Source organism: Cokeromyces recurvatus (genome assembly GCF_025118155.1).
Source record: "Cokeromyces recurvatus strain NRRL 2243 chromosome Unknown BX663scaffold_1, whole genome shotgun sequence".
NCBI lineage: Eukaryota > Fungi > Mucoromycota > Mucoromycetes > Mucorales > Mucoraceae > Cokeromyces > Cokeromyces recurvatus.
Window position 1 is genome coordinate 995,504 of NW_026251387.1, and position 23,821 is coordinate 1,019,324.

Below are 23,821 nucleotides of genomic sequence, written 5' to 3' on the forward strand. Positions count from 1 at the left end.
AATATTATATATGTATGTATATATACACATAGACATGTTTAGAGATAATATAATATCTTATACTTAAGAGAATTCGATATCAATAGCTTAAACTCAAAATTATAAGAATATTTTGATGATTTATCTTCATCTTTAATATATTGTAAATATCGACAAGCTGATTTTATATTTTTATTTTTTTTTGCGTGCGTATGTTTATATATTTTATTATATAGAAGCTATATAGTTAAATAGATATAATAGTATAATTATTTATACGAGATATTTTCGACATAAAGTTGGGAGGATGGGGAGGGGAGAAGAAGGAAGGGGGGTTCTTTTTTTTTTCTTTAAGTGACATTCATGTATGACGCAGCATAACAATCCATTATCCTTTTTAAATTTTAGATGGCTTCATCTTGTGCTTATCCCTCAAATGCCTTGTGTAGTTTTTACGCCTTAGAAACGTTATCTTACATGCGCGACAATAATTATTTGGATCATAAACATCAGGCACAAGATTTGACTTTGATGTGTTCCGTTGTCCTCTAATAGATAATGAATCTGATTCCATCCTATGTTTCTCTTTTAAATGTTCACGATAAAGGCTACGATTAACAAAATCAATATTGCACTTATTGCAGCGGTTATCAACGTCATTGTGTATTTGTTGAACGGGGATTGCTTCAAGGGGCGTTGTAAATGTTACTTTATGCTTGTCTTTGGTATGTTTCCTGTAACCACCGTCGTCTTCGTGGTTATTTATTGACCTAGACTCAGCATCACGTGTGATTAAGGGTGTTAAACGCATCTTGTGCTTATCGCGAAGATGCCTTCTGTAGCCTGCTTTATTAGAAAATTTGGCCTCACATGATTGACAATAGTTGTTAAGATCGTGAATGTTCGGTTCAATATCTGGTTTGGCCACGTAAGATGCTAAAAGAGGTACCAGCTTGATTTTGTGGATATTTTTAAGATGAGTTCGATAATGTCCGTTAGTGGTATACTGTCTTTCGCAAACATTACAATAATGGTTAGGGTCATCGATATTGAGTATAGGATCTGACGAGGATGGTGCCACTACAGTATTATGTCTTTGTCGAATAGATGTCGATATCGCTGGATCTGAAGTCTTTTTCGTGGATTTTATTTGATGAAAGATACGAATATGTCTTTTGTAAACAGTATCATTGGGAAATTTCATCTCACAAGCGCGACAAAAAAAATGGGGATCATCCGCATTGGGTTCTACACCTGGTTTAGATGGATGAAAAAGTTTAAAGTGTTGGCGGTAACTAGTTTCTGTCATATATTCAACTTTACAAGAATAGCAGTAAAGAAAAGGATTATTGATCGTTATTTGTTGTCTTATTACACGTTTTGCTTTCCTTCGATGAACATTTTTCATATGCTTTTTTAAATTATATTTGTTTGAATATGTTTTGTTGCAAATATTACAACAACTATCGGAGTTATTTACACTTTGTTCATTCGTAGGTATTTTGCTAATGGTATAAAGGATTTTCGGTTTTTTAGTGACCATCTTGTGAACATTCCTTAAATGCTTTTTGTAAACCTCTCCGCATGAATACACCCTTTCACAAGATCGACAAAAGAAATTTGGGTCGTTTATATCAGGTATAACTCCTGGCTTAAGGTTAGGACGAGTATACTTTAGTTGTGTTGCAAGGTTTACCAGATTATGTGCCCTTCTGAGATGTCTTTTGTAACTGGTATTATGGGCATATTTTATATCACAAATACGACAGTAGAAGTTTGGATTTTTCAGATCTAGTTCATCCTCATCTATTTCAGTATTCTCTGGTTCATTATTCTCTGGTTCATCATTCTCATTTGTTTCTTCTGGATCATCACTGCTTATTGATCTTAAATCATCCTTTTCCGTCTCCAAAAACGATTCAACTAATTCTAAACCCTGGAAGTAATCATCACCTTTGCCATTCTCTATCAAAGAAATCATTGAAGGACTCACTATGATTTTATGAATATTTTTAAGATGAGTGTTGTAACTATAAATATTTGCATATGTTTTATCACAGGAACGACAATAGTTGTTAGGATCGTTTATGTCAGGTTCAATTTCTGGCCTTACTATGGTTGTTCTAACTGCGGGTTCTACAATGATATTGTGCACTTTTTTAAATGCGCTCTATAGCCGTAAGTGTCGGCATAGATGTAGTCACAAGAACGGCAGTAGTGTTTAGGATCCCTAGGATTTGGCCTAACGTCAGGTCTAGGTACGCGCATCTTTCTAACCGGTTTCATTCGTATATTGTGAACCTTTTCAAGATGTACTGTATAGCCATAGACACTTGCATATTTACGATTACAGATCCGACAATACTTGTTGGGGCCCTTAGGATCTGGCTCAGTATCTGAATTTAATGCAGAAGATTTTGCCTGGTCCTCTAATTCAATATTATGAAATTTGGCTAAATGTTTTTTAAATGAGTAGCTACTAGAATATGTATGATCACATGAACAGCAGTAGAAGTTAGGATCCTTGGGGTTTGGTTTAAGATCTGGATAACGAATGGGATTGTTCATATTTTGTGGTGGTGGAGGTAATTCGATGATGATGTTATGAAAGTTTTTAAGATGATCTCTAAAACTACGATTACTAGAATATGTATGATCACAGGAGCGACAATACAAATTGGGATCTTTGGGATCTGGTTGAAGATTTGAATAACGAATAGGACGTTTAAGTTTCTCATTAGTTGATGGTGGCTCCACTATAATGTTTTTATGAAATTGGGCAAGATGAGTACGAAAGCTACGAAAACTAGAATAGGTGTGATCGCAAGACCTACAATAAAAGTTTGGATCTTTGGGATCAGGCTCAAGTTCTGGATAACGGATAGGACAATTAATACTCTGCATAGATAGTCGCGATGGTGGCGGTTCCACAATAATGTTATGAAATTTTGCAAGGTGGTGTTTGAAGCTGCGAAAACTGGAGTATACATGATCACACGATCTACAATAAAAATTGGGATCATTGGGATCTGGTTTGATATCTGGATAACGAATAGGACGGTTACTATTTTGTGGAGGTGAGGGGTTCTCTATTATGATATCGTGAAAACGTCTTAGATGTGTCCTAAAACTGTAGGCACTAGAATATGAATGATCGCATGAACGACAATAAAAATCAGGATCACTAGGGTCTGGTTCAAGATCTGGATAACGAATAGGACAATTTATTTTTTGAGTAGGTAGTTCTATTGCGAAGCTATGAAAATTTTTAAGATGTGATTTGTAGATAAGTTTACTGGTATATGTTCTGTCGCAGACACAGCAATAAAAATCAGGGTCATTTATATCTGGTACTAAAATAGATTACGAATATTAACCAACGTGCCTTTTGGTAACAACAAAAAAAATAAGCGTACCTCTTGTATTTTCTGTTAGTATTTCATCTTCTTCTATGTCCATATCGTATATTGTACCTTGCTTTTGAATTAAGCCCCTATATTCATACTCTGCGCTGGATAGCGAATTTATTCCTTGTCCTATCTCTATTGCTTCATTAGAATACATATTTTGTATCATTATATGATACTAAAAATAAAAAAGCAAAAAAAAAAAAAAAAAAAAAAAAAAAAGAGAAAGAAAACGCAAAAAAATAAAAGATAATGAAAAGCTTAGTAAATACACTTGCTATACTAAGGGCACTCCGACTGAGTGACATACTCTAACTAATTTGGACAAAATTACACGAACAGTAATTGGATAAGGATAACTAATAATAAAAAACTCACAATGATACTATTAATCAGTTAATAGAATTTTGATAGTTATCTGTGTATATGACTAGATAAAAAGAGGAAACAAAAAAAAATTCTTTAAGATAATATGATTAAACTAAAGAATTTTATTGAAAAAAAAATAATTAATGAGCACATAGTATTTATATGCTGTTATGCCCTGGTCAGATCGCTATGGAAAAAAGGTAAGAAAAACCCTTTTGGGATTATTGTGGTTTACATTACAGGTAAGAATATAATAAAAGAAAAATAAAAGAAAACAGACAGAAGAAGTACGTTGAGACTTGTTAATATAGTTTATTAAGAATTAAGTTCAATTAAAATTATACAAAAGAAAGGTTAATAATGTAAGAGTATTTATACGTTTTGTGGATATCGGTGTTTAAACAGCCAAGTATTTACTGGGTGAATACCAGATCGATGTTTAAATAGCATTCTCAAGATTTATAGTAAATTTCAAAAAAAAAAAAAAAAAAAAAAATAAACTCTAATGGTCTACAAATAAATAAACTTATCTAAAATACTGTAGGAAGAAATGTAAAAGTAAAAGAAAATAGGAAAACAAAATTGTACAACTTAAGGGGGTAAAATAGTATTAAGAAAGTTTATTCAAGTAACTCATTAAAAAGAAAGCAACATAATAATAATAATAATAATAAGACTGATATTGACTATAAGGTAGTTATCTTTGTCACCAGCGTAGGTGTTTTATCTTTCTTTTTTACTATTGTTTTATTAAACTGATCTGAATAATTCAGTATCATGTAAATACTACATACTCACAAAGATCGAAAAAATTGAAGTATGTAATCGCATTCAAACTATTTTGACACAGCAGTAATAGTAGATACATATGGATCTCTTTAAATTAGCATTAACTCGTTACTATTAATTGTATAATTAATTCTAACTCGTTATATATGAAAATAACAGTAAATAAAGCAATACAAATCTATTCAAACTTCTTAAATTAGTAAAGTTGAGAAACTAAGTGTGGAAATGGATAGTATAAAAGGCGCAAACATAAGTATTATCGGTTATATTTTCATCCTTTAATACAATTAACTTTAAAAGTTCAATTTTTGAAAAGTGATAATATAATACATTTATTTATACATATAATATAAAGAGAAAAAAAACGAAAAAGAATTCCATTATTCTTAAATAAATAGGAGGAGGAGAACAGGTATAGAGGATAGGTCAAAGCCTCTTAAAATAGAGACTAAAATTCATAAGATAATTAGGTTTGTTGAGGTTATCATGAGCTTGTTCTCAAAGGATGATTACAAAACATATTGCACCGCCTCCTTTGTGATTACTACGATAAACCAAAAAGTGTATATACATCTCTTCGTTCTATCTAATTCTTGAAAGTCAATAAAGGAATAATGTTTTAAAATTAAGTGCAATATTAGAAAAAATTCACTTAGGCGAAAGTTTTAAACTTATACTACGCATTTATCAAAGCTTGCCAAAAAATTATAGTTAAAGACTGTTTAGTTTGAACTAGGTAGTTTGAAATCCAAAAAGAGAAATGTATCAATAAAGAGTTATGCTTGAGACAAAGGGAAATCGATACCTTTTTTTTTTATCCAAGTAACAGCTTTATTTTAAGAAGAAATAAGTGATAAAAGGGACGCATGAATTACCGAAATGCTGGGTTTATCATTTATTTCAGTATTCTAGCACAAAAGTAGTCTACTACAGGCAGTGTATCATAAAAAATGCTCTATTGCAAAATATTTACTTTTATTCTAATAGTCTATATATTTTCTTTTAATCCCTCTTTGCAAAATCACCAAAAGAATCCATATAATAAGTAGATTTAACTGTATTCTCAGGCGATAACAATTCCTCTTTTGTTGTAATACCTATTCAATATTACACTCATTGGCTGCAAATCCTTATTTATATCCAAAAAAAAATGTGCGTTTTACCTGTTAATACACATAAAGTATCAATGCCACCATTAACACCAAACTCAATATCTGTATTTAATCTATCACCAATCATAACTGTCTTTTTAGGGTCAAGTTGATATCTAAGATGAAAAAATAAAAAGAAAAAGGAAAGAAAGCCATTTTAGTGACGCCTTCTCTTATAAACAGTTTAAGTTTTTTCCCCTTACTCTGCAAAAATGGCCTGTAGCATATTCTGTGCAGGCTTACCCAAAACAGCATCAGGTCGTCTACCAAGAGCTGTAATAATAGGAGCAGCAATAGCACCAGCACCTTTTTTTTTAAAAAAAAAATGAGTATGTAAACTACATCAAAATACCAATAATATCATTACCGGGATAAAATGAACCAAATTGAGGATAAGTAGAATCTTCGTTAGTAACAATGAAATGGCAGCCTTCGTTTCTAGTTAAATAGGCATAAGCCTTTGCATATTTTCTGTAATTGACCTTTGTATCAAGACCAATAACAACAGCACCGACTTCCTTATCATCGGTGACGCTTTCATTTTCGAATAATCCTGCATCCTCTTCGCCACCACAACTACGAATTCCTTCTGCAGCTAATTCATCACGAATACCATTCATACCAATAATATAAACTTTCTTATCTTTGGGGAACTTTAAAACATTCTTAAGATAAGAAGCAGTGGCAAAAGCAGAACTAAAGACTTCTTCCTGACACATGATGTCATAGATAAGTTATCTATTTGCATATAGAAATGATGTATGGTATATTTGTTACCTTGGTTGCTTGGATACCGAAACTTTCAAATTTACTTAAGAAAGATACACGAGATTTGGTACTATTATTTGTGACAAAGAAAACACGTTTACCTAATAATGTTAAGTCAATTACAATGTCATTCAATCTGCATGACCTTTTTTTTTTTTACCCTTTTCACGTAAAAGTTTCATGGCTTCAGAAATATTATCAAATACACGAGTACCCTCCCATAAAACACCTAAAAATTTCATTAATCAATATTTAAAGATTATTATTCTATAATATATCTTACCATCGCAGTCAAATAAGAAATTATCGTATTTGTCAATAAAAGCTTCACGTTCAGCCTTTGTTTGTAAATATTCAAGCATGTTAAAATTAATTAAAATTAAGAAAAAAAAGAAAAGAAAAAAAAGTTTTTTACTGGTAATCCTATTGATTATCATTTGAAACTCCAGCTATGATTAAATATTTTTGTTTTATTGAATAAAATTTTTAAAATAATACTGTATTGTTCGGGCTAAATCAAAGGAGCGAAAAGATAAATAATAGAAAAGGAATAAAGAACAGTACCTTCAAACATTAGAATAATTACTACATAATCAGTTGATTGAGTCGGTGCCAAGTAAATGTGGGACTTCAGGTGAGATTTTCCCATAATGAAGGTAATCAAGTTCAAAAAGTATACTACATATTGTTGGTTAGCGAATTATCCACATAGGAATAGGGGAGCTATTTGTGCAAAAAAAAAAAAAAAAAAAAAAAAAAAAAAAAAAAAAAAAAAAAGACTTTCAACGTTTGCTAGAAAGGTGGGTAAGTAGAAAAGATAAAGGACTAGCCATGGTGGTGGGCATTTGTAATTGGCAATACATATTTAAACAGACAGTAGCATGAGATTGAGTGAGCTTATCATTTGAAAGGAAGAGGTATGGCTTTGGGACACCATCAGTTAACCAACCTAGATGCCAGCGTAAATGAAACTCCAATTACGATTAAATTCTATTTTTTTTTCAGTTTTTTTTTTAAAAATTTTTGACAGTGAGCATGTAGTAACGAAATGCGTTGTATTGCCCGAGCCAGATATAAGGGAATTATAAGAATAAAACCCCTTGTAAAAGACAAGAGGGAAAAAAGGAGAACGAAAAGAGTAAAATAATAGAAAGAATATATAATATAATAAGGAAAAAGAGATAAAATAAAAAGAAAAAAGAAACCAGATCAGAGTAACAAGAGAGACTCACATTATTACTTGGGTAACCAGTTCAACAGATTGCGATCAGGATCAACAGGAGAAGGAGGAAATTCATCATAGAAATAATAATCCAATTCATATAGAATGATACATAGGATGGGCCAGAAGGTAAACCAACTAAGACAATCAGAGGGACAATGAGGTTTACGCAGTGGGAGCAAATTGAGAAGGAATGATGTTGGATCATCAATTAAGGAAGGCAAGTACAAATGGTAGTGAAAATGCAAACATTCAAAAGCACGGCGACGGCTCCAATTGTGATACATGTGAAAGATACATCCCTTAGTTTACCACCAGATAGCCAACTAAGGTACCAATGAAGGAATTCCAGTTACAGTATTTTTGGATAAAATATAGACTAATTACATAAAAATTAGATCAATTAATACAAATCTGGGAAGAAGCAAAAATAGGTTTAGACGAAATAAAACTAGTTTTTAGATTTATTTACCTGTAAAAAAACTAAATTTTCAAAAAAGGAAATGAAAGTATGCCCTGCATTAAAAAAACATGCATGATCATTATTCATAAGGCTTATAAGGAAGATATGCCATTTAGATGTATTCAGAAAGCTGGAGCTGATTAGCATAAATAGCTATGCATAGCTAGAGATCGGCTTAAAATAGTCTTAATATCCATCAGTCCACCTCAGCTAAAAAAATTGTCTTAAATAAAATTTCCAATCGTCCCTTTTTAGAGTAAAATACTACTTTATTTATTTATTTGTACTGATTAACCAAAAATTGTACCTTGTTAAAAAAAATTGGGTTTTTGGCAGGACTAAGAAGTTGGATTTTCAAACGTAAATAAACCATACACATGTGTTTATTAAGCCAATACTACAATTAGTAAACTTCCATTCTATTTTATTTATTATTAAAACATAGATTTTATCTCCTAATAAATATTCAACCTCTTGACAATAAGCTCATGCGTATAGTCAACCAATTAGCTCTTCTGTTAGCCGTAGTGGTCGGCTTGGTGTTGCATTATTAGTGAATCCCAATACTCCATTTCTAGTCCATCATATAACATATGGCAATCCTTAACTATTTCAAATTAACCAATTCACTTTTTATATTTTCCACCTACTATGAATACTTCAGAAGTGCCCATAATATTAGAGCGACTACCCACCAAATTTAATAATATAAAAGCAGCAATTATATATGATGACTTTAACGCTTGGATGGATTCATATACTGGTGACTCCACTTTCAATCCTCGTGGCAAAATTACATATAATTAGTTATATGATCGCATAGCATGATTATTTAGAAAAGCCCACGACTAAAATATGGCCATCTTACGTTCATCACATTTAATGGAACTAGTATTGTTGACTACTTTATTGGTACTATAGAGTCATCTTCCTTTCAGATAATTATACCTGACAATTTGTTTCTAGATTCTAATCAATAGTTTATGATGCATTTACTTTAATTCTCATTTAAAAACTAAATAACAACCACCTAAACGACGCTTGACATGATTCATTTTCCTATCTTGGGGGTGTACCATTTAGCACGGATGTAGTCCTTTATACATCTGAGCTTATCTTTAGTAACATTAACAAAGCCCTTACAACTATGAGCCAAATAACAGCTATTGGCATTGATAGCAAAGGATTTTACAAGCTTTTGTCTCATTGATTCTATTTCCAAATGTTTTGCTCTTGATTTGAATATAGTTTAGCTATTACTAAAATTGCTTCAGCTCAGTACCGTAGATCGGAAGATGCTCAAAACAAGTGTATCAGGGAACTATTTAGCGACTTCAGAACGTCTATTGTTAAAACCATGCTACATATGGCTAAATTATTGTTCATGCGTGATAGATTACATATCCTACAAGCTCAATTTTTGTTACCTTCCTTAGGTTTACCTATAGATACTCTTTTATCTCAATTACTATCACTTCTACAAGATTCCACTACTAAATTTCTATGATCGAAATTCTTATTATCTAACCTAGTTTGGAAAAACTGTCAACTTGAAACATAATCTTTAACACTCAAACAAACTTAAACAATAAATTAAATTCTATAGATAACACAGCTAAGATCAACATAGAAGTACTCCTAATAAATCAAAGTTACTAACACAATATTGACCAATTATCTCGTTAGATCCTATACTTCGTTAAATGTAATTGATGCATTCGTTGGCGCCTTGAATAGTTACCTGGTGGTCCATTCAACTTATTGCCCAAAGCACTCTAAATCACTTTTGACAAAGCAACATACCATCTATTATCTCCAAATATGCTATCAACTTCAAATGTCTGAAACTATTGAGGATCCTCTCTTATTTATCTTGAATCAGCTGCTTACAGAATAACCACGCACATACTCTAGCATACTTTCTTAGTTTGTCCGTTGACCAGTTATTTGTGCAATCCTTCATGAGCTTGATTACCTTTTTTACCACAAAAATTTACCTATACTGCCATCACAACTTAAACAGTAATTCCTTGACTGGCTCCTCTCAATAACTACATTATGTACATTTTTAACTTCCTTTCTTTTTTCATTTTTTATCCTTGTTCCTTGAGGGATTTTTTAGTATCTTTTATCATTGATGACCTCACCCGGGCAATTTGGATATAATTAATATCTTGTGCACAATGTTGGGTTTTCCAAAGTTTAAATAAAAATAATTGTTTCAAAGTACACATGCGTTCATATTTTTAAAAAAAAAAAAAAAAAAAAAAAAAAAAATATGTATACAAATTTATATAATCTCCAAATTCTTTTCTCCTTTTTTTTAAAAAAAAATAAATAAAGGCTAAATATACCTGTGTAACAAGTTTACTATTAATTCCTCTCCTTTTCTCCGCTTTTATCATTATCTTTTTTCTCTTTTTTCCTACTCCCTTTTTTTTTTTTTTTGTATTGTGTGTATATATAGGTCACCTTTTTATTTTAGTAATTATTTCCTTTTCCTTTCCTTTTTTTTAAGTTAAAAAGTCATGAAAGAAACAGCAAACCCATCAAGACAATTGACGGGACCTGTTTATCCATCTTCATCAGCAACAAGGTTCCTATTTATTTATTTATTTATTTATTAAAAAAAAGTAGCTTTTATTAAATATTATATTTATATGTATATGTATAACATAAGAGATTTGGATATTGTATTTGAAGATGATCAATATAATTTAAACTTCCTAACTCCAAAATCCACCTATTCAACTCCTTTTTCTTCGCCAGCAAACATCATTTATAACACCAATCCTATCCCTAGGAGACCTAGAGCGGGTACAATGCCCTCTTTTATTCAGCCAGTTGACCTACCAACCAATACCTATTTACTAAATACACTTAATGCCTCAAATAGTAATGGCCGACATCGTTCTGGTTCATTAAATTTACCTATTTGGTCAGACCAACAACAAAGTTTAGAAAATGATATTGCTCGCACTATGCGTTCCTTAGGCTTAGAAGATGAAGATGGAACAACCACGAATCCTTTATTTCATCACCAATCACCACCTGAGTTTCATTTACCAAGCCGATCCCTTTTGTCAGGTAGCAATCGTAGTAGATCGTATTCTGTGAATACATGTGAAGTAAATGTGCAACAGCAGAGTTTTTTGATAAATCGACCAAGAGCATCAAGTATGGGACGTGCCGATCGTCTCTTAACGGCAGGGCTTTGGGGAGGAAGAGCTTCTCCATTATTAGTATCGATGCGTGAGGAAGATGAGCAGCAAACATTATCATTAGGTGATTCAGAATTATTAGCTAACATGTTAAATCAAAAGGAAGAAGATCAGATTATTTATGTTCCTGCTGAGGTATGTTAAAAAAAAAGAAAGAAAGAAACTATATGAATACGCGTTAAAACAATTTTATTCGCTCTTTTTTTTTTGTATATACATATATTAGAGGCCCTATTTTAGTCAATCAACACCAACTTCTTCAGTACAGCATCGTGAGTTCATATCACGCTCTTTATGGGTTGGCAATATTGACTCTACAATCACCATTGATATTCTTACTCAAGTCTTTTCAGTTTTTGGGCCTGTCGAGAGTGTTCGTCTCCTAGCAGAAAAAGAATGTGGTTTCGTTAATTTTTTTAGGGCAGAAGATGCAGTAAGAGCTAAGGAAGAGGTATTGGATCGAATGGGCGGTCGTATAGGTCAATGTATAGTTCGTATTGGGTTCGGCAAAATAGGTACTGAACCAGATCATCAGGTAGCAACTCGAGCATTATGGGTAGGCCACCTACCAAATAGTATTACACCTACTATATTGCATGCCATGTTCTCCAGGTTTGGTGCTATTGAATCGGTACGTGTCCTGTCGCACAAAAACTGTGGTTTTATTAATTTTGAAACAATTGAGAGTGCAGTAAGAGCAAGGGATGCAGTTCTAGCAAATGAAGTAGATGTCGCTAGAGTTGGTTTCGCTAAGATACCTAGCATTAAACAGGAGGATGATGAAGCTTTGTCGTTAATGGATCCAACAACGACAGTCTGGCAAAATGAGATTTATGAATATATGATACAGTTCGGTGTTAATGAACAAACAGCAAAATCATTTGTAAAAGGTATTCAAAAAAAAACAATAGGGATAAATATGTTTATATATTAATTTCAATGGGTGTATATTAGATTTGAAGATTGCCTCACATGTTTATTTTGATTTTATACCTTCAGTTCCTGAGCTGAGTGTTAATCGGAAGTTACTTGATGCAAATCGACTTCGAGAAATGCGTAAAAAAATTGATAGTGCACCCAATAACGGAAGAGAAGAAGCAGAAGCTATTGCCTTTCAATGTATGGATTGTATTGCAGAAATTAGTAGTGGTAACCATAAAGCTTAACTTCAATATGTTTTATCATTCTAACTCTATTATAATAGATTATATTGGCAATACTCTTGTTCAACGATTATTTGAGAAATGTAGTGAAGAGACAAAAACAAAACTATTAGAACGTATAGCACCTCATTTAGCTGCTATCAGTATTCACAAAAATGGTACTTGGGCAACACAAAAGATAATTGATCTTGCAAAGTTACCAGAACAAGTGCATATAATTAATACACATCTTCAACCTTATATCCCACCCTTATTGCTAGATCAATTTGGTAATTATGCAGTTCAATGTTGTCTTCGTATCAATGATCTTCAAAGTTCTCAATTTGTATTTGATGCCATGGTAGAAAAATTAATGACAATTGCACAAGGTCGATTTGGCGCAAGATCCATGCGTGGCATACTGGAAAGTGAATATGCGACATCATATCAAAAAGTATATACACATTTATAAATAGTATATTATATATCTATTATGTATTAATCTATGTTTTTTTCTATATATGCATATATTTAGAAATTTGTAGCAGCTTCACTTTGCCAAAATGCAGTTGCATTATCTACTAATACCAATGGTGCGTTACTTTTATCCTGGTTGATAGAATCAACGGACATTGAGAATCGCATTCAAGCCATTACAGGCCGACTTATGGGACATCTGCCCCAATTATGTGCCCACAAATTAGGCTCGCAAATTATTTATAAACTAATTAATCAAACAAGTGAACTAGTAGCCCAAGAGATGCTTTTAAACGAGTTGTTAACAAGACAGGATATCTTAATGGAAGTTTTGTCGGATCAAGTACGTGGACTTGTTTTCATTCAAAAGTTACTTTCTTGCCCTGCTTTGACAGTAGATCAAAGAAAAATATTATCAGGTAGAGTATGTGAGAAGCTTGAAAAGTTAAATGGGCCTGGACATAAAAAACTTTTAAGCTTGTTATTAGAAGATAAAATTACTATGCTTGACCAATAAGCAGGTTTATATAAACATGATAATCATACCCCTCATTCCTATTTACAAAAGAAAAAGAGATAAATTTGTAACTTTCCCCCCTTTGTTATTCAGGCAATAAGTAGCATATGTATACAAATACTTTTTTTTTTTTTTTGTTTGTTTCCTTAAAGAAAAAGAAAGAAAATTATACGTTATAATAAAAATATAATGGATTTATTATTACCCTCAAAAATATGTATATTTTATGACTAATTATCTTTATTATTTTCTTCTGAACTTTTATTTTGATGGTGACGATCATCATGATCTGATTCATCATTTTTCATTTCAAAGCGTTTTCTCGCCTCTGATGCTTTTTCTTTTTGTGTTTTAATTATTTCCTCCATCTCCTTTGTTAATTTTGCTGGTAAGTAATATAAGGTAGGTTGAGCAACATTCGTTTTTAAAAAATTTGCTAATTTTTCATTTTGGATAATTTCAGCTAGTTCCTAGAATGATGAGAGTAAATTTAATGTCAACAATTCATGTATACATTACACTATTTATTTATAGTTTTACCTTCTTTTCCTCCCACATTTTCTGCTCTATTTGCTTCTTTTGTTCTGCTAATCGCATTTTTTCCTCTTTACGAGCTTTAAGTTTTTCAGCTAACTGTTTCTTTTCTAATTCTAATCGTTCATGTAACTTTTCGTTAATGGCCTGTCTTTTCTTATCCTAAACAATTAATGTCAGCTTCTCTATATAAACACAAAGTTGACAAATATATATATATATATATATATGTATATCTTACAATTTCGCTTGTTTTTTCTGTTTCATCTTTAAATTTATTTAATGTGCCTAATAGAGCACCGAATAATCGTCTATTACGATTCTTCCCTGCTTCTGTATCATCTAAACGTGGCCTCTTTATCTATAATAAATAATCAGTAAAATTGACAAAAATAAGTCTCATTTGTAAAATACCTCTTCTGTACTTGATGTGTTATCTTCAGATGTTGTATCGGTAGGACGTTTACGTTCTGAACTTAAAGAATGTGCAGGTATAATTATACTGGATGGGACTACCATTTTGAAAATAAAAAAAAAAGAGAAGAAAGAGAGAGAAAAAAAAAAATAAGAAAATAAACTCGCGCGTCAATTAAAAATTTTACTTTGTGTTTTATACCAAAAATTCATCATCGTTTTTTGACAAGATATCCATTATTTATTTGTGTGTTAGATAATACTCCTTTCATTTTCATTGCATGTTTTATTTCAGTCTATAATTTAGTTTTATACAGGTCTTTTTTTTTATTGTTATACTCTTATTTAACGCTTTTTTTTTTAGCCATTCATAATAAAGTCTCTATATCTTTAACGGCTAAAATGTATTTCTTACTTTATTAAGTATACATTATAATTTGATTTTAGAGTTTACTTTACTATTAATTGAAATTTTAGATTTTTAATCTAAAGCTTCTATAAGTTAGTAGTATCTAAGAGTCTCTTTAAAAATGAATAAACTTTTGACACCTCATATACTAGACTACATATTTTATTACCCGGAAAGGTACTAAGGGATGTGCAAACATATTTGAGCTTTAGGGAGATAGGTATAGAACATAGTACGTATATAAAAAAAAAAATAGTTAAATATGGCTTCTTCTTTTTATCTTAGCTAAAAGAATTCAGATCATTAATAATAAGTGTCCAGTTTCGTTTTGATAGAATATCTATTTTTACACACATTGTTATCAAAAGCCGACAATTTTATATCAGTACGTCTAATCAACAAGTAGTAATCTTTAATAATTTATCTTTGTTATTATTTGATCCAAAAATAAATAACCGAGAGAGAAAGAGAGAGGGAGTCCTTCTTTTGATTCTCATAACAATAATCCCTTACCAGTTATAATTCATTGAACCTCTTTCACAACGTCAAAAAAAAGTATAATAATAATATTGTCAGATTTAATCAGTAAACAGTGAAACAAGAAGGTTCAATTATTATAATATTTATGTATCTTCTTCAACTTTTGTCATGGTATGACAAGCTAGTTTGGATATAACATTATAAATACAAGTAGAATGTGAAATAAAAAGACTGACACTTCTACTTCTTCCATATAATCATTAGCGCCTATTATACTTTATAATAATTAATTGCAACCATGGTCGTCTTCGTTGTAAAGGGCACAACACTTATAAGATTAAAATACAATGAGAGGAGGGCAATAAAATAAAAATAAAAAATTAGAGTGTTTCCAGCCGGGCTCGAACCGGCGATCTTCACTATGTGAAAGTGACGAGTTAAACCACTTCTCCATGAAAACGCTCCTTGAAAATTTTCTTTTAGAATTATAATCAATGCTTTTGAAAAAGAAAAGTCACGTGACCAACTTCCATTTTTAGTATCTTCGTTGTCAATCTTGTGTGACTATCTTATTGAAGGCTTAAATATTTGATTGATGGTGAATCACCCTGTATGAATTTTTTTTTTCTTAAAAATAATTCGTCGGCTACTTCTAGCAACATACTTAATGATAGAAAATGCTTCTTTTTTATTATTGGATGATTGACAACTATTTATATATATAATAATATATTTGTATATGTTATTTAATAACTTCATTTTCCTATTGCTGATTTATTTGATACAATTTATAGAAAACCTAAGTTACCCTTTTTTTCAATTTTCATATGTTATACAAATGAAAAAAAAAGAAGAATGAAAACCTTAACTATACAAAGTTGAAATAATATAAAATAGTATATTATGTAGCATTGATTCAGGATAAATATATTTTTGAATCTAAATGATAGTAAATATAATAATCTCCCCTTTTTTTCTTTACGTATGTGGACCGTAATAAACTGTATTTTTGACCTTACGTTAGCAGATGATAGTTTCTCCTATAATCTATTTTTTAACTTCCGCCTTATCTTTTTTTATTTTTATTTTTTTTTTTTTTACCTATCTTTTATCCAAAAAAAAAAAAAATAATAATAATAAAAGATCGAATAATCTGCCCTTTATTTTTTTCTTATATTTTTCTAAAAAAAAACAAAACCAAAAAAAAAAAATTTGCTCTTTTCTTTCTCTTTTATAACATGTCAACAAATACAACAGAGTTACCAAATATAGGTTCAGTGACAGCATATAATATTAACGATGGTGACACTGGTTGGGTTATGATTTGTTCAGCACTTGTCTTTTTAATGGTATTTGATGGGCAAATAAGTGCTTAGACTGTATACTTACTTTTTTTTTTTTTGATTTCCCTCAGTCACCTGCTCTAGGTTTTTTTTATGCAGGTCTTGCAAGAGCAAAAAACGCTTTATCTTTAATGTATTTAACAGTTATGTCAGTAGCTATCGTTTCCTTTCAGGTAATTAAATTAAATGCAAAGAATTATATACACAAATACATACATATTTTCCTAAACTTTATATTATTTTAGTGGTATTTAATTGGATACTCGCTTACATTTTCTAATACTGGAACACCTTTTATTGGAGATTCAAGTAATAATTTGTAGAAAAAAAATATCATCGTTAGTAATAGATATCTGACACCTATAATAGAGCATTTCTTGTTAAGAGGTGTAGGAAAAGCACCTCATTTAACTGGAGAAACAATTCCCGCATCCGCATTCATGTTGTTTCAATGCATGTTTGCCGCTATCACACCAGGTATAGTTTTTTTTTTTATTATACTTGAGATATATTTTTTAAGTTTCTTGTGACTAATTTTTTTGTTATTATTAGCATTGGCATTTGGATCTGCCGCGGAACGTATGTCGGTAAGATAAAATTTAACATATTAATCATAGCAACTAGTTGATTGTCTTTAATAGCTAGGTCCTGCTACTTTATTTATTTTTCTTTGGACAACTTTAGTTTATGGTAATTACAATAGAACATTTGCACTTGGAATATTATTTTAACCCCCCTTTTTTTTAAGATATTATTACAAATTGGGTTTGGAGCAGTACAGGCTGGCTTTACAAATTAGGTGTGATGGATTATGCAGGGTAAAAAAAATATACATATACAGATGTATTTTTTTAATTCATAAAAGTTGCTTATATATTTATATACATATATATATATATTTAATAGTGGAACTCCTGTTCATATTTCTAGTGGTTTAGCAGCAGGTAATACTATTATATATTTATGTATATATTGTATATACATGCTAATATTCTTTTAAAAATAGTCGCTTATGCTATGGTTGTTGGTAAACGTAGAGACTATAATGAAAATGTGAATACACCCCACAATGTATCCTTTGTGTTCTTAGGCTTAGCTCTTATGTGGTTTGGTAGGTGACCTATGTTTCTTTCTTCTTCTTCTTCTATAAATACATCTAAACTCATTATTATTATTGTTATGATTTTTTTTTTCATAGGCTGGTTGGGATTTAATGCCGGTAGTGCTTTAGCCGCTAATGCCCGTAGTGTTCATTCCCTCATTTGTACTCACCTTTCAGCCTGTACAGCTGCTATAGTCTGGGTCCTAATGGATTATCAACATACTCGTAAATGGAGTATTATTGGTCTTTGTACAGGTGCCGTTGCTGGTCTTGCTACGATTACTCCTGGTTCAGGCTTTGTCTCTCAAAGCAGTTCTCTTGCCTTTGGAGCCTTTGGATCCATTATCTCGAACATTATCATTCGTTACAAACATCGTCTAGGATTTGATGATGCTCTTGATGTCTTTGCTGTTCATTACATTGGAGGACTTGTGGGGCTTGTGTTAACCGGTATCTTTGCCCAACGATGGGTGATTGCACTTAGTTATCCTGATAATACGCCACTCGATTCTATACCACTTGGTGGCTGGCTAGATGGTAATTGGATTCAAGTACCTGTCCAGCTAGCTGCTATTGCCAGTGTATCTGCGTGGTCCTTTGTGATAACGTATATTATCTTGGTCGTCTTGAACAAGTTCCCCTTCTTGAAATTAAGATTAGCAGATGAAGATGAAATTATTGGTACTGATTGGGCTGAGATGGGTGAGCGTGCCTATGGCTATTTACCAATGGATGAAGAGCAGGCTCGTATCCAACAAATGGAGGAAGAAAACAGATGTCGTTTAGAAGAAGCTGAAGAGGCTGCGATAGAGCATGGTCGTGAAGTCAATTTAGATGAGCATGTAAATGGCACTTTAAATAGACAAGTCCGCAATCCTAGTGGAATTGATTTACATCTTCATACTGTACCTTCAAGTACATCCACTGCACGACGTATTGGTGGTGGCTTTAACTTGCGTCACTTAATAATGGCTAGAAAGAAATCAAAGAGGACTCATAATGCATCCGTTGGCGGTGCGTTTAGTATGGAAGAACCTGTTATATTAAATTATGGACAAAATGAAAAAGAAATGGGTGGAAGCTTGTCAAAGGAATTAGATGCTGCCACTCGTCCTCCAACAGAAAAATTACATCAGACTCAATCACATCAGTCAAGTGCGCATGAATTACAAGATATAACGCATCAGTCTACACCGAATTTCTTTTATTATGATCTAGATGAAGCTGGACCAAGTACTACGGCTACAAATAGCGGACAAAATACACCCACTAATATCGAGGATTTAGAGGAAAAAAAAACATATAAATAAGAATAGTAATAATAGTACTAATAAATAAATATATGCAATAATTATATACATACAATATATATATATGTATAAAGGAATAGATTTTTATTAGTTTACAAAATCTTCATAAGTTTCCATAACATTCATAGCTTCTAAATCGTGATTATCTAAATTAAATTCAGGCTCATAAAGACATGAATATTCAGGTTTATGATCTGGCATCATTCCAGGTGTATAATTATAATTATATGTTTGTTCGTGTAATTCCCAAATACCACGACGCATTAAAGGTCCTGTTTCTTGTTGCTCCTTAAATCTATTTATATCATTAGGGTCGCTTAATTCAACTCCATCTGTAGCTGTCACTTCAACATAGATCGTATAACTTCGCATATCATTTACAATACATCGCATCCATCCACGAATCTGTTGTCGTGCATTTACTGCCAAAGGTTCCTTAAACAAAAATCTAACTTGTTGCCAGTGTGTACGCTCAGCTGCGGGCCCTGTGGACATCTCAATGGTTGTGCCCTCATTCGTGCTTGCAAACAAAAGATCAAACCAGCCTGCAACACCATGCATAAGGCCAGTATATTGTGCTGTCCATTCAAAAGGAATTGTTAAATCTTGTAGCTCAGCTACAGTAATTGTAGTAAAATCAACATTGTAACCATTAAAAGGTGTTGTAATCAAGTTATTTGGATCAAAATGACCAACGACCGGCATACCAAACATTTCATCGCGAGCATCTTTATATAGTGAAGTAAGATCAATACCATAAAATGATTGTTGTTCCCTAAAGAGCCCGTTATATAAATAATAGATATCAATTTAAATAATGTGACATAATTTTTACCAGAAACGAGCTTTAGCCATCGTTTCGCTCCATAACGTAGCATCCGTAAAAGGAGCAAGGAAAATAGTACCCTTTGAAGGAAATAAGGCTCCTCCTGGTTTCAAATAATGATCTCTTGCATAAACATAACTTTCCAACTAAATATACGAATAGTTATAATTATAGTAGTAAGTAATTAAACAAGCTCACTTTACCATTCTTTCATGAAATAAGAGTACGCCAATAGGTTCAGAAATAATAGTATCCACTTGAGGAATAGGTAAATCAGGATCTTCAATTTTAGCTACATAAAAAAAAAAAAAAAAGGAAAAAAAAATAATTTAATATTTTCTAACTTTTCCCTTCATCATATACTAATTTACCATTAATAACTTCAATTTTATCTTTTAAGAAAGCATTTCTATTTGGATCCGAAACTAACTTTTTCATCTTGCCAGCCATTGCTGATGCTTCAACTGCGTAAACTTTTTTGGCTCCTGCTTGGACAGCAAAATAAGAGAGGATACCAGACCCAGCACCAACATCTAAGACAAGTTTATCCTTAAAAGATGTTGGTCCGTTCAAAAGGATAGAGGAACGGTAGGTCGAGGTACGAACTGTATCTTGAAGCATATTTTGCTAATGAAGTAATTAGCAAAACAAAACAAAAATAACTATATAATTGAATTGACTCTTACTTGGTGCTGAAGTTGAGCATAGTAACCAAAATATTGTGGATCGCGTTGTTCCACACCAGGAATGTTAGAGGACATTAGATGATAAATACTAGAAAAAAAAAAAAAAAAAAAAAGGGAAAAAAAAGAAGGGGGTTTATTCAGTCACACGTTACCATTTTTTTTTATGATAAATTTCGCGTTGATGCCATAATACAAATAAATAATAATAATGGCTTTTTAGCATATTAATTATTTTCTAAATAGCTTTAATACATGGTAGGTTGAGTGAGGTTATTAAGAATAAGAAAGAAATTTGATATTTAATAATGGAATATTTATATATTTAAATTCTTCAATTTTTATTCACACTTTATGCTTATTATTTTCTTATTTGATAAGTAACACTACTTCATTATCATATTATTTTCTTGTATCAGTTTAAAATTTGTTATAGTTATGAAAGCCACAACTATAAAACATTTGGTCACAATATAAAAAAGGAAAAATTAAATTCAATTAGAACAGTTTTTTTTTATCTTTTTTTATTTTTTATTTTTTTTTTATTATTATTATTTCTCAATAAAATACAATGAGTGATAACGAGCGTTCTGCGCCTACTAGCGATGATGATCTTTCACTTCCCAAAGGTAAGAGTGTTAAAAAAAGGACTTTAAAAGTAATCAACTAAATAAGCATTCAATAGCTACTGTTCAAAAATTAATAAATGAAATGATGCCAGAAGACATTGTCTGTGCAAAAGACACTCGCGATCTATTAATTGATTGCTGTGTTGGTAACCATGATTAAAATTCAGTAAAATAAAAACATGTCGTAACTCTTAATCAATATAGAATTTATTCACTTGATTGCTTCTGAAGCTAATGAAATTTGTGAAAAAGAAACAAAAAAGACAATTGCTGGAGAGCATGTGATTGCAGCACTACAAGCACTCGGTTTTGAGGAGTATGTTGAAGAAGTAGATGAAGTTTTCAAAGAACACAAAAAGCAACAAAAGGTTCATAGCTACAATTTAAATTATATGCAATTTAATCTAATTTTTTTTTTTCAACTTATTATAGGATCGAGATAGAAAGAGTACAAGATTAGAAAATACGGGAATCTCAGAAGAGGAATTACTACGACAACAAGAATTACTTTTTGCTCAATCACGTATTAAATATGAAGCACAACAGCAATAATCAATTTGTACAGTTTTCTCTTTCTTTTCTTTTTCTTTTTTCTTTAAAATAACAATAATAATAATAACATTACACATTAAAATTTATTTAGCCCAAATATAAGTATTCTTCTCTTACCCGAACAAGCGCGCTGTCATATATTTGTCTATGTATAAAAATAGGTTATCATTTCTTTCTTTTCCTTGTTGTTTCTCTTTTCTTTTCTTTTCTTTTTTTTTATTGCTTTAATCATGTTGTTATGTAAAACATTAGCTGTTAGAATACCACCTGTTACTCGTTTCTATCATTCTGTACCTTTTGATCCAAAGCCTTTTCCTTTTTCAAGATTTGAGCCTTGTTGTCCTTCTAACGAGGCAGCTGCCCCTAATGGATATGTCCCCTGTCGAAATCATCCTATACCAGATGTTTTGGGTAAAAAGATCGATATGTCTGAAGATATGACTCGACCCTCATCTACTCTACGTCATCTCGTCGCTTGCGTTGGTCCTGATGCTCTCGAATGGACAAGATCTAAAGTAGAAGCTGTACCAGGTGGTATTTTGCATACTATTCAAAATACAGAAAATCAGTGGTTAAGAGCACACACCCCAACCAAGCAAGAAAAAGAAGAAGGGCGGCTTGTGCTGACTACGGTAACAGAGAAGCCGTCCCATTCACCTAATCAGACAGACATTTTATTGTTTCCTGAATTTAAAATCATTACTACTACTACCACGCAAAAAGATACATTAGAATCTAATTCAAATTTATATCAAGTTTTGTCTTCCATTTGGCAAAATCCTCATAATCCTTTATCTTCTGTGGATTGGCAGGATATGGAAGCGGATACAGTAGTTCTAGTTTGCACACATGCTCGTCGGGATTTAAGATGTGGCAAGATTGGTCCATTAATTATTGAAGAATTTAATCGAGTTATTAAAGAAAAAGGATTACAAGGAAAAGTAGAAGTATGGGGAACGAGCCATTTCGGAGGTATAACTATGGAATATATACATGTATACATATTTATATTTTATTTACATTTATTCCCATCTTCTGTATAGGACATAAATGGGCAGGTAATCTTATTATTCATCAGCGTGGATTAGGTGGACACCTTTATGGAAACGTAAGACAATGCCATGTAGCTGATATTGTGGATAGACATATTATTTATAGAAAAGTCATTAAAGAAATCTGGAGAGGACAAGTGACTCCACCTTCTTTATAAATTACATAAATATGTATACATATTATTGTCAAATACTGTGTTAATTTATTTATTTAATAAACTCGTGATATTACTTTAACCTTTAACCCATTAAGATAAATCTCATAAGCATGGTAATAATTTTCAAACAGCTGAGGATTTATAAAATGAAAAGCCTCAGTAATTGATTGAGAGATAAGCTAACTTTTTTTTTATGCTTATGCTTATGCTTATTCTTTTTTTTTTTTTTTTTTTTTTTTTTTCAATTTTATATTACCGAGGATACCTATTATGCTATTTACTTTTAATAAACCAACTATATTTAATGCTTGCTAATAGATTCATACTTCTTCCTCCCCTCCTTCCTTAAAGCTTTTTGATTTAAGCTACAGTACATACACATGTATTTATATATGATAATAGAGGCTCTTTTCATTGATATATTAAACTACTAAACAATTCTATAACTTTTGAACCTGTTATATTAACATTGTTCTTAATGGCATCAGTAGCTTATGCATAGATAATTAATAGCTATTATACCGTAATGATTTGAGGAAACATACTAACAATTTTTTTTTTCTTTTGATGAAGTTATAGCTATAAATCAAATTATGTAAGCCACTTGATTATAAGCAAATGAAATTTGATTTCTATCCAAATTGCCTAGTGTCTTGTCTTACGACTGAATTGAATGTACAGTTTGGACAAAGAAAAAGAAAATTGGGAATACATTTACACAACCTCTTGGTTGAAGGCTCTACCTAAAGTTGAATAGTTTGATTATCTAATCTCTTCCAATACTTTTGAATGAATATTTATTAATGCTCTATTGATTTAGAGGC

The 23,821-nt window shown here is 31.4% G+C and overlaps 8 protein-coding genes and 1 non-coding gene across 9 annotated transcripts; 4 read left to right on the forward strand and 5 right to left on the reverse strand.

The window, feature by feature from the left end:
- Positions 1–150: 150 nt before the first annotated feature.
- BX663DRAFT_492149 (uncharacterized protein) lies at positions 151–3,592 on the reverse strand. The gene is made up of 3 exons (XM_051525176.1): positions 3,396–3,592; positions 2,135–3,332; positions 151–2,102 (listed from the first exon to the last, which is right to left on the reverse strand). Exons 1-3 carry the CDS (start codon positions 3,553–3,555, stop codon positions 377–379), a joined length of 3,084 nt encoding a protein of 1,027 aa, XP_051387820.1. The 5' UTR covers positions 3,556–3,592; the 3' UTR covers positions 151–376.
- Positions 3,593–5,678: 2,086 nt separating this feature from the next.
- BX663DRAFT_425093 (HAD-like domain-containing protein) lies at positions 5,679–6,825 on the reverse strand (the record flags this gene model as incomplete). Its single annotated transcript, XM_051522470.1, has 6 exons — positions 5,679–5,811; positions 5,899–6,001; positions 6,063–6,405; positions 6,473–6,564; positions 6,624–6,692; positions 6,747–6,825. 6 exons carry the CDS (start codon positions 6,823–6,825, stop codon positions 5,679–5,681), a joined length of 819 nt encoding a protein of 272 aa, XP_051387821.1.
- A 3,760-nt stretch (positions 6,826–10,585) lies between these two features.
- On the forward strand, positions 10,586–13,620 carry BX663DRAFT_492165 (armadillo-type protein). Its single transcript, XM_051525177.1, has 5 exons — positions 10,586–11,504; positions 11,596–12,259; positions 12,324–12,518; positions 12,574–12,965; positions 13,047–13,620. The coding sequence occupies exons 1-5, from the start codon at positions 10,809–10,811 to the stop codon at positions 13,503–13,505; spliced, it is 2,406 nt and encodes an 801-aa protein (XP_051387822.1). The 5' UTR covers positions 10,586–10,808; the 3' UTR covers positions 13,506–13,620.
- Positions 13,621–13,735: 115 nt separating this feature from the next.
- Positions 13,736–14,558, reverse strand: BX663DRAFT_547505 (pinin/SDK/memA/ protein conserved region-domain-containing protein; the record flags this gene model as incomplete). Its single annotated transcript, XM_051531017.1, has 4 exons — positions 13,736–13,975; positions 14,046–14,201; positions 14,281–14,400; positions 14,454–14,558. 4 exons carry the CDS (start codon positions 14,556–14,558, stop codon positions 13,736–13,738), a joined length of 621 nt encoding a protein of 206 aa, XP_051387823.1.
- A 1,170-nt stretch (positions 14,559–15,728) lies between these two features.
- Positions 15,729–15,802, reverse strand: BX663DRAFT_t13. The gene has a single exon. It is a non-coding gene; the product is annotated as a tRNA-Val (tRNA).
- Positions 15,803–16,467: 665 nt separating this feature from the next.
- On the forward strand, positions 16,468–19,171 carry BX663DRAFT_492172 (ammonium transporter AmtB-like domain-containing protein). The gene is made up of 10 exons (XM_051525178.1): positions 16,468–16,691; positions 16,757–16,858; positions 16,931–16,994; positions 17,055–17,162; positions 17,238–17,272; positions 17,327–17,375; positions 17,434–17,503; positions 17,592–17,629; positions 17,692–17,796; positions 17,884–19,171. Exons 1-10 carry the CDS (start codon positions 16,581–16,583, stop codon positions 19,095–19,097), a joined length of 1,896 nt encoding a protein of 631 aa, XP_051387824.1. The 5' UTR covers positions 16,468–16,580; the 3' UTR covers positions 19,098–19,171.
- Positions 19,159–20,701, reverse strand: BX663DRAFT_464238 (S-adenosyl-L-methionine-dependent methyltransferase). Its single transcript, XM_051524012.1, has 5 exons — positions 20,610–20,701; positions 20,295–20,550; positions 20,127–20,215; positions 19,933–20,069; positions 19,159–19,872 (listed from the first exon to the last, which is right to left on the reverse strand). Exons 1-5 carry the CDS (start codon positions 20,682–20,684, stop codon positions 19,185–19,187), a joined length of 1,245 nt encoding a protein of 414 aa, XP_051387825.1. The 5' UTR covers positions 20,685–20,701; the 3' UTR covers positions 19,159–19,184.
- A 424-nt stretch (positions 20,702–21,125) lies between these two features.
- Positions 21,126–22,062, forward strand: BX663DRAFT_492176 (histone-fold-containing protein). The gene is made up of 5 exons (XM_051525179.1): positions 21,126–21,235; positions 21,292–21,381; positions 21,440–21,603; positions 21,668–21,794; positions 21,879–22,062. Exons 1-4 carry the CDS (start codon positions 21,178–21,180, stop codon positions 21,785–21,787), a joined length of 432 nt encoding a protein of 143 aa, XP_051387826.1. The 5' UTR covers positions 21,126–21,177; the 3' UTR covers positions 21,788–21,794; positions 21,879–22,062.
- On the forward strand, positions 21,927–23,136 carry BX663DRAFT_492181 (Sucrase/ferredoxin-like-domain-containing protein). The gene has a single exon (XM_051525180.1). The coding sequence runs from the start codon at positions 22,018–22,020 to the stop codon at positions 22,828–22,830; it is 813 nt and encodes a 270-aa protein (XP_051387827.1). The 5' UTR covers positions 21,927–22,017; the 3' UTR covers positions 22,831–23,136.
- Positions 23,137–23,821: the final 685 nt, after the last annotated feature.